Source organism: Chelon labrosus (genome assembly GCF_963514085.1).
Source record: "Chelon labrosus genome assembly, chromosome: 22".
Lineage (NCBI taxonomy): Eukaryota > Metazoa > Chordata > Actinopteri > Mugiliformes > Mugilidae > Chelon > Chelon labrosus.
The window spans coordinates 9610760-9626778 of record NC_140355.1 but is presented as its reverse complement, the minus strand read 5'-3'; the positions used below and the strand labels follow the sequence as shown (position 1 = coordinate 9626778).

The 16019-nt window shown below is 40.4% G+C and overlaps 1 protein-coding gene across 1 annotated transcript in view; it reads left to right on the top strand.

Annotated features, from left to right (window-relative positions):
* Nucleotides 1-14694, top strand: part of trabd2a (TraB domain containing 2A) — a 57674-nt gene extending 42980 nt beyond the window's left edge. The window contains exons 5-7 of the mRNA XM_084572295.1: nt 7027-7117; nt 8328-8600; nt 13200-14694. Of these exons, the coding sequence (XP_084428421.1) occupies nt 7027-7117; nt 8328-8600; nt 13200-13410 (575 nt within the window). The 3' untranslated portion in view covers nt 13411-14694. The remainder of the gene's footprint in view (nt 1-7026; nt 7118-8327; nt 8601-13199) is intronic.
* The last annotated feature ends 1325 nt before the right edge of the window (nt 14695-16019 follow it).

Here is a 16019-nt window from a genome sequence, read left to right as displayed (position 1 = left end):
TATATGCAAACTCATATAACCAAACATTTCATGGGTTTGGCTACTGACTTTCTCCCCTGTGCTATTATATTAGGAGTACGCTTATCCAACAGGGAGTTTGGACCCAAATGACAACATACAGTATATTTGCTAGTAACATCACACTAAATTGATTCCAGGCTAAAACAGTCACTACTGAAATATTTTTGTTTCCATGGTACATCCAGTGGTAAAGAATCTTGGTGCCTGCAAGGATATATGTTAACATTAAGAAAGTCCCGACGCCACAAGTTGGCTGCATTACATAAATGATGAAAGTTTCACTTAAACGAATTAACTGCCGCTATGCAGTAATCAAATTGTGGTTAAGGTGGCTTTATATTAAACACTCTTTGCTGCATCTAGTGGTTGTATAGATTTGCACATACATTCATGGTCCCCAAAGGAGGACTACTAATGACTTTCATGATCCCTGAATCATGAAAAACTGTATGAATGTTCACGGTTCCCAGAAAATATATTCAAATGACTTCCATCCACTTACATTTCATCAAATCCCACCAAGATATTAACAGTTTTGGTTATGCTACCTCTCAACGAAAAGTAATCAAGTCATGATCTGTTCTCATTATGTAGTATATGTATTTGAATTGTTTTTTTTGACCGACACTTTTGGTTTATGAACTAATCTTTTGGAGCTTGCTGCGAAATGTTAGCATGCTAACACGCTAAACCAAGATGGCAGACATAAGGCCGGATCATCAGCAGATGCTTTCCATTGCCACTGCTGTGTTGTGTTAAGATGCTGACAGTGCACTCAAAGACCGTGCCTAATGACCTACAGCTGTTACCAACTTCCTTGATATATATTTTAATTTTTGAAGCTTCTCTTTATGTCAGCAAAAAAAAAATAAAAAATTACCAAGCAGCATAAATACTTACGGATTTCTTTGGTGAGACCTTGACTCATTTTCACACGTATGCTGTGTCTAAATCCTGCCTATTAACAACACTTGAATTACAAGATAAACTGTAACATATAGTACATGCAGAAGATTGTATAAGTTAAAAACTTAAGAAGCAGCACTATATTCTGATGAATGCCACCTAGTGACATACTGTACTTTTTCAACAGGTTTTAGCTACTAAATAGTTGGCGGCACTGATGGGTAGTGACTGCACACTCATGCTCTGGTTTCTATAAGAAAAAGTAACCACAAAGTTTACTTACAAATCAGGAAAACACCAAAATGGCGCACAAATATACTGTATATTCACAAACCATTACAGGATGACAAAGTGAAGTCTGCGTTAAAATTCTACCGCATGCAATTATTCTCAGCTAACTTGACAGCATTTAAATGCATTGCCACTCCTTTGGGACTCTGCTACGGCGTCCTGTTCTTTTCAAACAAATTGCACCCGACTGATAACAGGCGACGGCTAAATTCAATACAGGCAGGAACTGTCTGTCCATCAAGGACATATAGCTCTATGACTTAACCAGGGATAAGAAAAACTGCAATGTAAGCGGGGCCCGTGTTTCCAGTCACTTGATATGTGTGCTAATATAGAGCTGGCATTGTTTGAAAGGACCTGGATGGCTGTGTGATTTTCATGCCAGAGGATAACCCGTCATTTTCCTGTTATTTGCCTTTGACATGACTGTCACTTGTATGGATGCCTGAGTCCCCTTGACACTTGAAGACACTGAGGTTTTTGCTTGACCGTTAGCGGCTCCGCGAAGCCAAAAATGTGATTTTCCAGTAAAATCTCTGGCTGGTTCGCACTTCTAACGTCCTAGAAATGTCACATCATAAAATGCAGTCTATTATTCAGTTTGACAATAGTTTGAATGGCTCGATTCTCCCTTTTTATAGCCCTCTTTATGTCCATGTGTACTGTAATTTATGCACGACTGATGTTCCTAAAACCACTGTGGTGTCAGATATCCACACAAGAATAGAAAGGCCAGATGTAATGCGTATTCAAGCCAGAAAATTGTGGCTTCATATCATGGGCAATAAAAGAGTCTTTCAGAAAGAAACAAATTAAAACGATGCATTAAAAAAAATAACAATAACAGCGGACACCTTATTGTCAGCTTCTTCAAATAAAGGCTTCATTCAGTGCCCAGTGGCAGAGATCGTGGGCTGATGGGTCCAGCTGACTAGCAAGGAACATGTGTACATAAACAGCAAGAAAAGCCTATATGGGGCAGAATGGCCTCAGAGCTGCCTATAGCGTTTGTTTATCCAACATGCTGTAATGTTATGAGAACTGCTGCTTTGGCCCCGGTTACAAGTTGTAATGTAAATATTGATGTGTATGGAAAAGAAACGCTATTTAAGGCTTACCATATGTTCTAATAATTTGAGCCGCTGATTGTGGAGCCTGGATGTCTTTTTAAGGACGGATACCGCCGCGGTTCTCATCTGGTGTTCCTCTCATTGAGATCAGGTGTGCAGAGTCTGCAAAAGTTTCGTTTTCTTTTTCCCCCCAAGTTGAAGGCATATCTGTTTCAGAAACGCTGCGTGTTTCTTAGACTTCCATAGCTCCTAAGTCGTATTTCACATTCAGTACTTATATTGTCAACTTAAGACAATGTGTACAACTGTGTGAAGGACAGCCAGGAAAGTAAAATGATATAACTATGAAGAAAGAAAGAAAGAAAAAAAGAAAAAAAGAAACATTTACTACAAATACAATGCCACCAAATGCTATTCCTTCACCAATTTAACAAAGAAACATTAGTTCAACATTAGTTATTATTTTCATTTTCCCATATAATGGAAATCCCTTGAAGCCACAGCAGCTTAGGGTAATGGTGGTCATTCAGAAAGTCAAATGTGATTGGAACAACTTCAGTGTCCTCCAAATATGACAGTATGTCGTGTCTGTCCATGCACCCTCACAACGATCTGATCTGAGGTTTTAGGATTGGACAGAAACACAACCTGGTTGGATTCATATTAGGATTGTGGTTTGGGTTAAAATAACTGCGTAGTTAAAGGGGAATTACTGTTTTTTACAACCTGGACCTTATTTCTGGCATATAATACGATCGTTCACTCACCCATATGACTTTGGTGTCATTTGGAGTCATTCGGAAGACATTTAGATGCATGTATATCCATATAGTGGGAGTGACTGGGGCACCGAAATGCAGCCTCTAAATGTAAAGTAAAGTAAAGTAAAGTAAAATGCTTTATTTGTCATTATACAATGAATCATACAACGGAATAACACATTATCTGCCGTGAAACTCGTTCATTTCACCAATATTTTTACCTGTTATCATCACCCGGGGTCTGTAGATTGACCTACTAACTTCTGACCTAGATGATGTCATCTCTGAGCGCCGCGCACACCCGTGATGGTCATCTTGTTTACCTGTAATTTGCTACTGCTAGTTTTTTGCAACATGGCTGAATATTTTTCCGATTCTGAGGTTGTGGACAATGACTTTGTTTATGATGGACGTTCTTACGTTTTGAGCCAGAGTATACGGATGAGGAGCTCATTGAAAGAAGGATGCGGAGGCAGAGAAAGGAACAGCTGGCCAAAGAACAACAAACCGCTGCACATAGATAACAACTATAGCGTATTATAACAAAATATTGGTGAAATTAATGAGTTTCGCTGCAGATAATGCGTTAGTTAGAGGCTGCATTTCGGTGCCCCAGTCACTCCCACTATATGGATATACGCGGCGCTCCACTGGATCTAAATACTCCAAATGACACCAAAGTTATATGGGTGAGTGAACAATCGTATTTTATGCCAGAAATAAGGTCCAGGTTGTAAAAAACGGTAATTCCCCTTTAAGGTCAAGGAACAAGCATGGTCATGCTTTAAAGGAAAACAAGATGGAAACAGGACACAAGGAGTCTGTTGGCTTTTGACCCATCCATCCACCCCAACCTCCGCATTAAGTCAACTTCACTGCTCTGTAACATCCTCTGTCTTCCCCCTTTTTCCCCCTTCTCTATAATACCTACAGCCGCAGAGGGCTTTGTCAGTTTTTAAGATAAACACATTTTGTTTTGACTGATGCCAGGCTAAATTACTAGATTTATAGCAATTGACAGCATATTTAACAAAAAAATTAAAAAATAAAACGCAAAGCTTCTAGTGTAACAGTCTGAAGCTCACCACACCCAACCACACGCCCCTATCTCCTCCCTACAAGAGCCTTGGAGTTCTGGTCTGGACTGTTTTTAAAAACTAATTATATTATGATTTTTTTTGTTAGAAATTGTTGATGATTATAAAAGCTGCCACTTCATAGAAAAATGCAGTAATCATACAATTTTTTTTTTAACAACCATGACACTCAGTGTTCTATTCACGGATTATTGTCGCTGCATGTAGGGAGTGAGTTGTGAATGAGAGCTTTCAGGCCTGTCCCATGTCTTTATCTTCACCATCTCCCCTCTCTCAGCACTACTAAAATGACATACAGTGAGCACATTGTGCGTAGGCTTGCACGTTTTGGGCCGGTTCCGTAGATTTAAAATGTATGAAATTGGCCTAAATAAATAATCAGTGGAAATATATGTCAGATGTCACACATGTTACTCCAGAAGTAAGTGTGTATAAGACTGTGGGCTGGGCTGTAGCGTGGGCTGCAGGTCTGTTTCTGGTGAGAGCCTATAAATAAATATAACTACTGAAGTGACAAAACTGGACTACAGTTATTTACTTATGTGTCAAGTTAAACTCAAGATTATATCTAGTGGGAATTTCACAGAATGAAAAAAAAAATCCTCTCTGCCGGAATAATGCATCGCTTGGTGCTTGGTATTAGCAGTATGAGGTCACATGACATATTTCAGCCTTATAGTTCATGTCAAGTTGCCAAGGGTTACATCATGCACGGGTTAATTTTAGGAAAATGCGGCCCTTCTAAATCTTCATTTTCTGTTCCTAATTTCTGCCTTTTTCCAGGGCATCAATCATTTTTAATCAAAGAAGTCTACGTTTTCTTTTTATGTGTAATTCTGTGACTTCTGCTCACCGGCACGCCGCAGGTTCACCCCTTTTATTTAGTATGAAACATGTTCTTGTTAAGCAGGACTTGAAAAATATGCTTCAAGGAAAACTGTTTTTGAGGAGCTGTGCAAACGGTGAGACTAATGGAGTATCTTTAATATGATTTCATTTAAGGATAACTAGGATAAACTGGGATTTATTTTTGATGTTGTAGTTTTTATTGTAACTTGAGCTCACAAAATACTATAGTATGATTTAGAGCACAGAAACGTCACCTTTTAAATCACATTTTTCTTGATGATTAGTGAGTTTTTTTGTGTGTTTTCTTTTTTTTTTTTTTTTTAAAGCTCTGGGCTTTTTCAACTCTTCAAACACACACTGGCCTTTGGGGGACATGACAAAATTGATGGCTTACCTCCTTAGCATTTGCGTGTGTATACGTATTTGTGTGTGTGTCCCTTTGAAGTTTCATAGTCCGCCCACCTCTCTGTGGCCCTACATTGTGCTGAACAGCTCCATTTGTCCCACCTTAATCCCCTGACGTAAACTTGCATAAATCACTCTGAGTTGTTTCTAAACGTGGGCAGGCTGGAGAACTTTGTCTCTGTCTCTCTGTTTCGTTCTGGTCTCATGGAGGATTTAAGGGCTTCTGGATATTTAGATGACCACCTGTATTGATAATGATTACTGCTTTGAGAAAAGTAAAGTAAAAAAAAAAAAAGTCCCTGTGTGGTTCTTTCTCTCAGATACGTAGAGAAGAACTCTTGCTAAATGCACCTTGGCATCAAGATAAGGCAAATGTTTATCTGAACTTTAACCTATGAATGAATGCCTTACGTGAGGAAAATGCTCACGGGGGAAAAAAAGTTTATGTCGCTATAAAAATGCGACATTTCCCAAAACCAGTAAATTGAAGCTTTATCAGTTGTAAACCAGTAAAAAGCCTTAAAAGCTTTAATCAAATTGATCAAACGTGATCCTTTGTTCCTTTCAAAGTGACTAAGCAGACAATGTCCATTAAAATTCACAAATACAATTAAATCAAAGAATCACATGCTGATATTGCACTTTCTTCAGTAGCCCCCTCCCTCAGACCTTTTTCCTTTTTCTCTATTACCAGTGCATATTGTGACATTGCTTTTAAACCAGCATTTAGTTCATGGCATGGGGCAGCATCATGGCACCCATAGTGCATCTCGGCTAACCTCCCTCTATCGATGGCTCTGGGCCAGATTAAAGTGCCGGGGCTCATTGTTTACACAGCTCTGTGGTGCCACGGCTGAGCTGGCCCAAACAATGGGCCCCCGCTCCCCTTTGTCAGAGTGAGAGGAAGAATGGAGACCTCTTGACATGGCAACCTGAAGCCTCAATGCCCCCACTTCACCTAGCCGAGAGGGTCACCGCAAGAAAGAGAGGAAGCGGGGAGAAGAGGGGAAGTTAGAGATAAGGAGGAGGAGAATGGATGAGATGAAAACGGGAGGGGAAGAAAGGAGGTAAAATATGGGAGGGGGGGTTAGCAACGTATGGTCAAGCATTGAGGAAGAAAGGTAAAGAGGTATAGAGGAGAAAGGCAAGTGGAAAGGAGATCCAGAGAAAATCAGAGCTGGGATTACACTTTTAGGTGGAAGTTAAAATGAGAAGAACATCTGATGACAAGAAAGGGAATATCTCATTTATTATCTGACATATATATATATATATATTTTTTTCAGATTATACGTATGGAGCATATGAAAAAAAGATGTTAGAAATGAACTAACCTAAAAACACTTTATCTTGACAAAAATAACCTAAAACCGTACCTCTATCATATTTTGTGCATGTGAGCATTTGTCATCACGGTACAACCTCTCCTTTCTGTTCTGTGGGCTCCACCATCTTTATTTCTCTACTACATTCCTACACATTAGGACTTGATTATACTTTTCCTGTAATCTTCTGAAAGAGATCAGTTAGAGGGATATTAAATGTCTTGTTTCCTTTAGCTCGCAATAGCCGATCGCTAGTGCCCAAATGCGTGGGGGTCACCACTTTTCTTTTTCTCGGCTGCAGGTCACTTTCTTGGCAACAATACGGTCATTGATGTGCTCCGTCGCCAGGGATACGAAGTGGAGCACACCCCTGCTGGGCAGCCCATAAACAGGTAAATTCAGCCCTTAAACACACTCACACTCACATGTGCATCATGTAGAAACATAATTCATGGACTGAAATGTGATAAAATATTTAAAGTTCAAACAGAATGATTGCCACACTCCGTTGGGACGTGTTTTCAGCTGATACAGAGAAAAAAACAGACTGTCCTACAAGCAATCAGAGTCATTTTGATGTCCCTGCTACTCTTCTGTCCATCATTGTATAAAGCCAGCCAAAACAAATTGATTAGCATCATCTGGCAATTATTCCAGACAACAATTAGTTGACACTAAATGTACAGTAATTCCAAATTAACAATCTGATGTTTGGGTGTCAGATTCTCAGCGTAGTCTGCCATTCTTTGGGATTTTTCCACTCAACAGATTGTAAACCCCAGATAAATCTGACAAATTCCCCACCGGCCACCTATGAAGCGGTGTTGAAAAGGCCAACCTAAGCAGGGCTCATACCTCCTGCTGTGAAGCATGTAGTGCACTCTACCATGACACACTGCGGGTGGCTATCGCCGTTCAAATCTGTGTTCTTGCTCCTGTGTGGGAGCGAATGAATGAGTCAGTCCACTTTCACACACCAACCCTTGCGCTTGATACGGGATTATGAGGCTGAGATGAACCCGCATCTGACCCATTTATGGCTAATCACGAGCTAACACCGGGCCTGGGCCTGCAACTGTACGTCCAGATGCCTAGCGACTCAGTGGAAGCAACAGTGATTTTAATCACCAAGACGAGTTTTGGTTTGTTTGTCACACTTCCTATTTCAGACCTTTTTGTTGTTTTTCAAGAAAATGTTGAATATGTTCTCTGTTAGACTGAATATGGATTCTTGGATCACATCCCGTTCTTACATGGCAGGGATTCTTTCCTTTCCTTCTTTTCTCTTTTCCTTAGTTATTTTTTCTTTAATTTAGTAATTTCTTTACCGTTAACCCTTTGTTATCTATTTTTAAAGTATTCTCAGGTTGGATATAGTCCAATTTCCAAACAAAACTCATATACTGTACATGAGCATGTATTTGGCATACTTTACAGCAAACTCAACATTTGTTTTGCTTCTACAACTTTTATTTTTCCTGTGAAAACAAATCTAAAGATCTAAAAACATAAAGGAATCTAAAGCAGTTTAGTTTTTACCCTAAAGTTGTCACAGATGAGCCTACATTAAAGTATATGCTGTGGTCTTGTGACATTTTCCAGGAGGTCATCATCCAGGCTTGCCTCTTCGGAGTTGGAAGGCCACCACGATGAGCCCCCTCTGTTGGAGCCCTTCCTCCACGAGCTCCCCCACAAGGAAGACGATCAGGGGCGTCCTCTGGAGGACGACCTGTTACCCCACATGCTTCTGCCACCAGATAGCCTGGAGCTGCTGGAGAAAGCTGAGAGAAAAATGCTGAAGAAGAAGAGGAGGAACAAGCAGAAGAAACAGCGGCACCGGCATTTTAACGACCTCTGGGTTCGCATCGAGGAGAGGTGAGAGAGAGAGAGAGAGAGAGAGAGAGAGAGAGAGAGAAAGAGAGAGATGAATAGACGAGGGTCTCGCCTCTTCACATGTGTCATCAGTGACCTGAGATGAGAGGCTAGGGGTGAGGACAGAATGAAATAAAAGAGTATAACGGTAAAAGCCGAGAGAAGAAAGGCAGAGCGGATGTGAGAGGGGAGAGAGGGGAAATGGGAATGCAGACTTTTCTATAGCATAAAACTGACACTTCCTGATGTGGTGCCGCAGGCTCAGGCAGCCTCCATATCATATCACTTAACTCTTCATGTAGTCAGCACACACTTCAGCACACACACACACCCACACACACACATATATATATCTATATGGATATAGATATAGATATATAGACACACACTCACACAGCACTGTGGTATGAGTTCAGACTAGTTCTTAGCAGGTATAAGTATCTTGCATGTGAAAATAGCAACCTGGGAATTCCTGCTAAGTATCGGCTTTGGTCTCGTAGTAGCTCTAGGCAGGGACTAACCGGACAACAAAACAAGCTCACCTTTCAGACAAGAAGAAGCCCTCTGCACAAGGTGTGGTCTGCCATGGTGAAACTTTTCTCAGGTTGGCGTAAAGGCAACATTTTGTTTCAATGGAACGTTTATGATGATTAATATGACCCCCCCCCCCCCCCCCCCCCATCCATTCTCCACAGTCACAGTTCAGAGATCTTAGCATGTATCACCCCAGGGACAATCGAGCAGTAGCCTGGCTATTCACACCAGGAACAAGGTGATAATAACCTCATGAATTAAGTGTCATTGCTATGGGGTGGGGGTGCCTGGTCTGGTCTAGGTGGGTGGCACACGTCTAAGTAACATCGTTTCCCAGCAGAACATTGCATTGTCACTAAATGTTATTTACTTCTCCTGTCAGTATTCTTAATGTTGTGGCTGATCGGTGTATATATTTCTGGGTAACAGCTGTGAATGTATGTCCACTTCTGGAGCGCCTGTAGTAATCATGTGGGGAGTTAAATCTGTGAAATTGCTCTATTTGAACATTGGAGAGCTAGGCAGAAAAATCTAAATGGTTGGCAAGCGTGGCGGCCATATTTGATCATTTTTATAATCAAATCATTTATATCACATATCAGATATAATTTATACCATTTATAATAGATTACAAGGGACTTTTTGCTGCGCTGCGCTCGCTTCGGCTCTCTGCCCCGACCACGGGTCAGCTGGAGGTTCTAGTCTTTCACGAGGCCGCCGTGTACGCCCCGACCGCATTCGTTCATACCTACGAGCAATTTGGAGTTTCCAGTTTCACCTAATTGTGGGTGAAAATCAGAGCAACTTAAAAGAGCGAGGAGAATATCGCGCAAACTTCACACAAAAAGCCCTTGTTGCAGCGAGGAGAAAACTCACACCACATTTTCTCACTGTGTCTGAGGGAAATGAATGAACGGCACAGGAAATCCGTCCTAGCATAGGACTCACGTTAATAAGGTAGAAAATTTACCTTTCAACATAAATGTGCTGTAAGAAAATGTTCTTGTTAGTCATTAATAAATATATCTGTTATGGCTGTCTGGTGACTATTATGTAATATAGTACGGATGGAGACCTGGACTGTTTAAACAGCAACACAAACGCTACTGTCATACATGTCATTTCAGCACATGGTTACACATTTCTAAGATGTCTACACGTGGCCTGAGAATACTAGCTGCACTTCTCGTGTGGATCTATTTTCATGAGCTTCTGTGTTGACGTTACTTGTCTTCACTCTTGCTCTCCCCGCGTTAATACGTAGAGCTTTAAATTCTCTTTACACTGGCTTAAATCCACAAACTAAAAGTCTCCTCAAAAAAAAATTTCCCTTACAGTTTCCTCCCTCAATCCAAAGAGAAAAATCCAGCCTGAACTGGTCTGAATATGCACTCGGCTGCCAGTTTATTAGGAACGCCGAGTCGAAACTTATATACTGGAGTCTATGACACCAGTCACGCAACAAATCATTGCTTCGTGTGGATTAAATTGATTGAGCTATTGATTCGACTATTTTTTTTCTTCTAGTTTTGACCACCCCATTTCAACCCAGTTTAACAGCACCACAAGTTACTTCCTCCAGAATCACCGTTTCAGTTTCCACTAGATGCATCCAGCACCTGGTGCCTGCTTATTAGATATTTTATGGTAATTGTGCACATTTTTACCTTGTTATGTGCCAAATTGATATTTCCCTGTCAGCAATTTTCAAACAAGTTTAGAATGTGAGCAGATCTGTTTCCTATATTATACGGTGACAAGTTGAATAGGAATTTGTTTCTAAGAACCAATTTAGAAGGAGTGTTGGCAGAAAATCATTTTAGAGTCATTGTTTATAATATAAGCATTGATTTATACTCTGATATTATAAAACTAACATACATAAATGGGTTAAATGGTTAAATGCAAAATACAGGGTTTGCAAAATTGAATCCGTCCATTACTCTGCCAATAATATATATAGGGATTTCTACCCCTGTATTTTCCCATGTACAGTAAGAACTATTCCGAATTAGTGTTGGAAAGAAAAACCCAACCAAGCAGCGTCTGTTCTTCATGGGAACAGAGGAGGTTTGTTAGCATTTGTGTACATTTTGTCTGCAGAAATGTTTTCTCTCTTTCTGCGAGCCCCCGTAGTTTTGAGCAGAGAGAAACAGACTGTTTGTGGACGCACGTTGCACGGTGTACCCAGCGCACATTTTTGTATATTTTAATGTCTGAAAAGTCGGACGGGTAAGAAGAGGCGAGGCGAGGTCGGGGGAAAACAGAAGCGGCTGCAGCTCCACAGTTCTCCGTTGTGTTTGATGCATGGCCACACAGTGATGTGTCACACCTGGTTTCCTCGCACCTCTTTGACGCCCTCAAACCTAAATAAACCTGCTGCACAACTTTGTGAAAACCTTCTGTGCGCGTTTAATAAAAACTACGTCAAGAGTTTACAAAAACTTTAAAGAAATAAATCTTACTTAAAGGTGTGGCTTAAATTATCTGCTGCTTGCTTGTTCTCAAATAATCTTTCGTATAAAAGGCAAGACTAATCAATGGCAGCACATCCCTTATCATCAGTTGAGTTTAATTTAGTGAAGGTTAATTATGGGGGAATATTTCACTAATCAAAGTGTTTGGTTACCTTCAGTTTGATTGGGGAATGGAAAAATATGGTAGTTTGTATTGATGGCCATTTGTGTCATGGTTTTCTCCACACCATACACACGCCATATGTTAAACGTTTTTTGTTGACCAGCACTTGACTCACAAATTCTTGTGGCTAACAAATCCAAGGATACTTCATTTGCCCATCCAAAGCATAGACAGTATAAATACAGACACAGAGCTGCTCCTCAATAGTGAAGCCAAAGCAAGTAGAGCTCCCCCTGGTGGCTGGCTGCAGTATAGGTCATAAGCTCCACCCCCTCCATGTTAACGGATGGGACTTGGGCCAAATTAAAACACTAAAATACACGTAATATATATATTTTTTTTCAAGGATGGTTTCTGTCATTTTTGTAGTTAATATAATTTCAGATAAGTTTCATTTAGTTATTTGACACTATAGAAACAGGGTGTGACATAACCATCAGTTGCCATGCCAACCGCTCCATAAAGCAGTCCGACACTCACTTGTCCAATATATTTCCTTTTAGAATTTTTCTTCAGGCATGACAGATAAGTTGGGATGAGAGCTAGAATAATTTTTTTTAAATTAAGATCTAAGTGTTTTCATATACTGTATTTTTAATTACTGTATTTAAGTTAATTGGAAATACCAACGGGTTAAGGTCAGGTTCAGGCCAGTCAAAATCAAAAAATCTCAAGCTCTTCACCAAACAGGAGAGCAGATATTATTTAGAAGAAAAAAAAAGGAAAGACAAATGGAGAAAAACCAAATGAGCGGTTGGGGAAGGGAAGGAAAACTGGCTGGTGGACTGGCAGCTGGATTACGAGCTGATCAATGAGTTTCATGCCCAGGAGTTTTGTAAGAGAACGTTTCCGTTGCAGCTTTTATCGTCATTAATTTTTCCATTGTTTACGTCCCGCACACTGCACATTTTCCCTGGCAACTGCGGGAAGAGCCCTGCTCTTCTGCTGATTAGGTAAACGATTCCCCCTTTATTCTCAAAGAATGCAAAGTGCAGATACGTGGCGAGATGTTTTTAAAAGAAAGTTCAGGAAAAGTCTGGAAATAATAAGGCCATAACCAGGCTGATGGGCTGATGTAACTGATGGGCTGATTTTTTTTTTTTACAAATCTGGCTTTGTGCTGTGTTTTTCTCCAACTTTGAGAATGAAAAGATTGTCAGAATGTGAGCAACAGTTAAATTTAAAGGGTCAGTCATGTCTGATTGAGAGCTGGCTGGCGCACATAAGCAAACAACCCATCCACTGTCATCACGTCTTTAATCAAGTTGGCGGTGTGCACCTCACAGCGGTTTACAACGAGAAGGTGAAATATAACAAGCCCCGTGGCAACAACATATCAAGTACTGGAAGCCTTTGAGCAATAAATGTGATAAAGACACATGTTTCATTTTAATTTATCTTTTCTTTTTTTTTGTCTTCTCTCCACAGTTCCAGGTTGCAGTCCCCGCCTCCCCCGCTGGTGCGCATCATCAACGGTTACATCACAGTGCAGCCACCTCACAGAGCCCACAACCAGCACGGCCACCATCACGCGGCTTCGGCATCACCCGCCTCCTCATCCTTAGCGTTTTCGCTCCTCCTCCTCCTCCTCTGCACGTTGCTCACAGTGATCCCACAGACATGGACCTTGTTTCTCTAGTAGAGCATTTGTTGGGACTCTATAAACAACTGTCAGCCTTCCTTGAGCAAAAACTTGAACATACGTCGGTTTCAGTGTAAAGTAAGGGCTTATTGAGCATTTTAAGGCTCGGAGGAGGCTGTGAAAGAGCACGGAGAAACGATGTAACATGAGCTCTAGCTGTGAGGTAGCAGTTCACTAGATAAAAGTTGTGTTGTTGGAGCCGAATGGTGAATCACAATGGTGAATCATGTCTTGGGAACTGAGGTTATAATGAGTTCATATGATGAGAGCTCTCTTGGAACATAAAGGTATGGTTTTGGGTTTATTTTACAGACAGAGCAGGAGCAAGCACGCAGAATATAGCAGGAAAGAAAAGTTCAAAAAGAAGAAGTGTTATCAGACATCTCAGAGACATTAAATGGCATATCAGCTCTCTGATGGATGACACTGTTACAGTATACACTCATTCAACTTTCAGTGCCTCTGAGAATTTGAGATCTCACCGAAGTAAACCATAAAAACCATAGCCGAATATCAAGTACCTTTCATAAGTACATCTGGAGCCTTATGTCCTTTGTGTGAGTGTGTGTGTGTGAGCGTGTGTGTGACAAACAAAGTCTATCAGCTCTTAAACCCCCCCTGGGCTTGCAAACAGAGGTGTTATTTTACAGACCTTAATTTATTCTTCCATTTTAGAAGAATCTGTTTTAACGTTGCATAAAAACCTACTGCACGGCGGCGGGGGGGAAATTGTACATATTGTTTCTAAATATTATAGATGTATTTTAGAATTATTAAAAACAAAAGAAAATTATCAAGCCTTGTTGTTGTTTATATAAATATATAAATAGATATGCAGTATATTTTTGGAAGAAAAATCAGGAACTAACCACCATAGTCCGTGTCATGTGTCTCACTGAAATGAATTTTTTTAAAAAAGGGACATGCGATCGTGTTGTACTTTATGTATCAGTGTTATCACCGGCTTTGCTGTATGTGTTTGCTGAAAGAACTTGTGTTGATTTTTGTACTTTCTTTTCACATAGAGGTCATTTGTTTAATTTATTTAACTACTGTGTTTGCTGTAGGCCAACGTTCCCTATGGCTTTCTTTTATATTTTTTGTCAACATGATGTCCATATGTGTTATTTTTTTATACAATACAATTTCAAATGCATATGATGGTAACAATACTTCAGTTTTTAAAGCTGTCTACATAGATAGACTGCATACACCATAGTGCTTTACATCACATTTCATTTATGGCATGAGATGATTGTAATAGTATTACCATGGCAACAATAAAATATTTATCTAGATTCAAATTGGATTTTAATGCTCATCTTTGGTTGCAAAGCAAATTGGTGGGAAAAATATACTGTATAATGGCATGTGTTGCCCTCTACCATAGTGTCTTTAAAGCTGGAATAATCAATATATGAAGTTATTATAGCTTAAATTCAGGAACTAGACCACGCCCCATATCATTCTATTTCCTGTGCTTACCTATAAAAGTGTCTCCTAACCCCCCCCCCCCCCCGTTCGTCTCAGTTCTCAAACATCCCCTCAACCCTTTCATCCCATCCCCTCAACCTTTTTCATCTCATCCCCTCCGACCCTGTTCATCCCTTCCCATCAATCCCTTTTCATCCCATCCCCTCAGCCCTTTTCATCTCATCCCCTCCGATCATTTTCATCCCATCCCCTCCAAAACTTTTCATCCCATCCCCTCGACCCCGTTTCATCCCATTCCTTTCAAACCTTCTCATCCGTCCATCCATGTTTACCAATAAATATATTTGCATAAATTAAGGTATGGTCTTTGTTAGCGAATTACATATTAAATCAAATTTCAATGTGTACATGATAGAGGTTGTTTTTCATGACAAATCTGCAAAAAAAAAAAATAATAATAATTATTAGCAGACTCGAGATTCTAACAATGTTTTGTGTTTGTCGGTTGAGTATTTAAGTAAGTTATTGCTAATGTGTTTAACAGCTTCAAGAGCAAAATACATCGGTCAGCCAGAACATTAAAAGCACTGACAGGAAAAGTGAATAACATTGACCATTTTGTGACAATCCAATGTTCTGCTGGGAAACTTTTGGACCTGGCATTCGTGTGGATGTTGCTTAGACATGTAGCACCCACCTAGACCAGACCAGACACCCCCACCCCATAGCAATGACACTCTTTGATGGCAGCAGCCATCCCCAGCAGGATGCAAACAGTTTAGGAACAACTCAAAAAACATGAAAAACAGCACAAGGTGTTGACCTGGCCTCCAAATTCACTAGATCCCAAACTGATCAAGTACAAGGGAGACCTATACAATATTAGGCAGGTTATTTTAATGTTGTGGCTGAACGATGTATGTCAAAGGCAGGTTTAACAGTGAGCTGGTACCCACACGTACACATGCTGCCACGCTGCCCTCATCCGGAGTTCATGCCATGTTTATGTGTCGCTAATGTGCTCTGATAAGGCCTCTATTAGACGTCGTTGTTTGATGTGTGCACGAGGTCTGCCACGAACTAGACAGCTGCCCTGCTGGCAAATGTCGTCCCAGCAGGAAACAAACAGGAAACCGGAGCTAATTGACTCTTTAGATGTACAGGAAATGAGA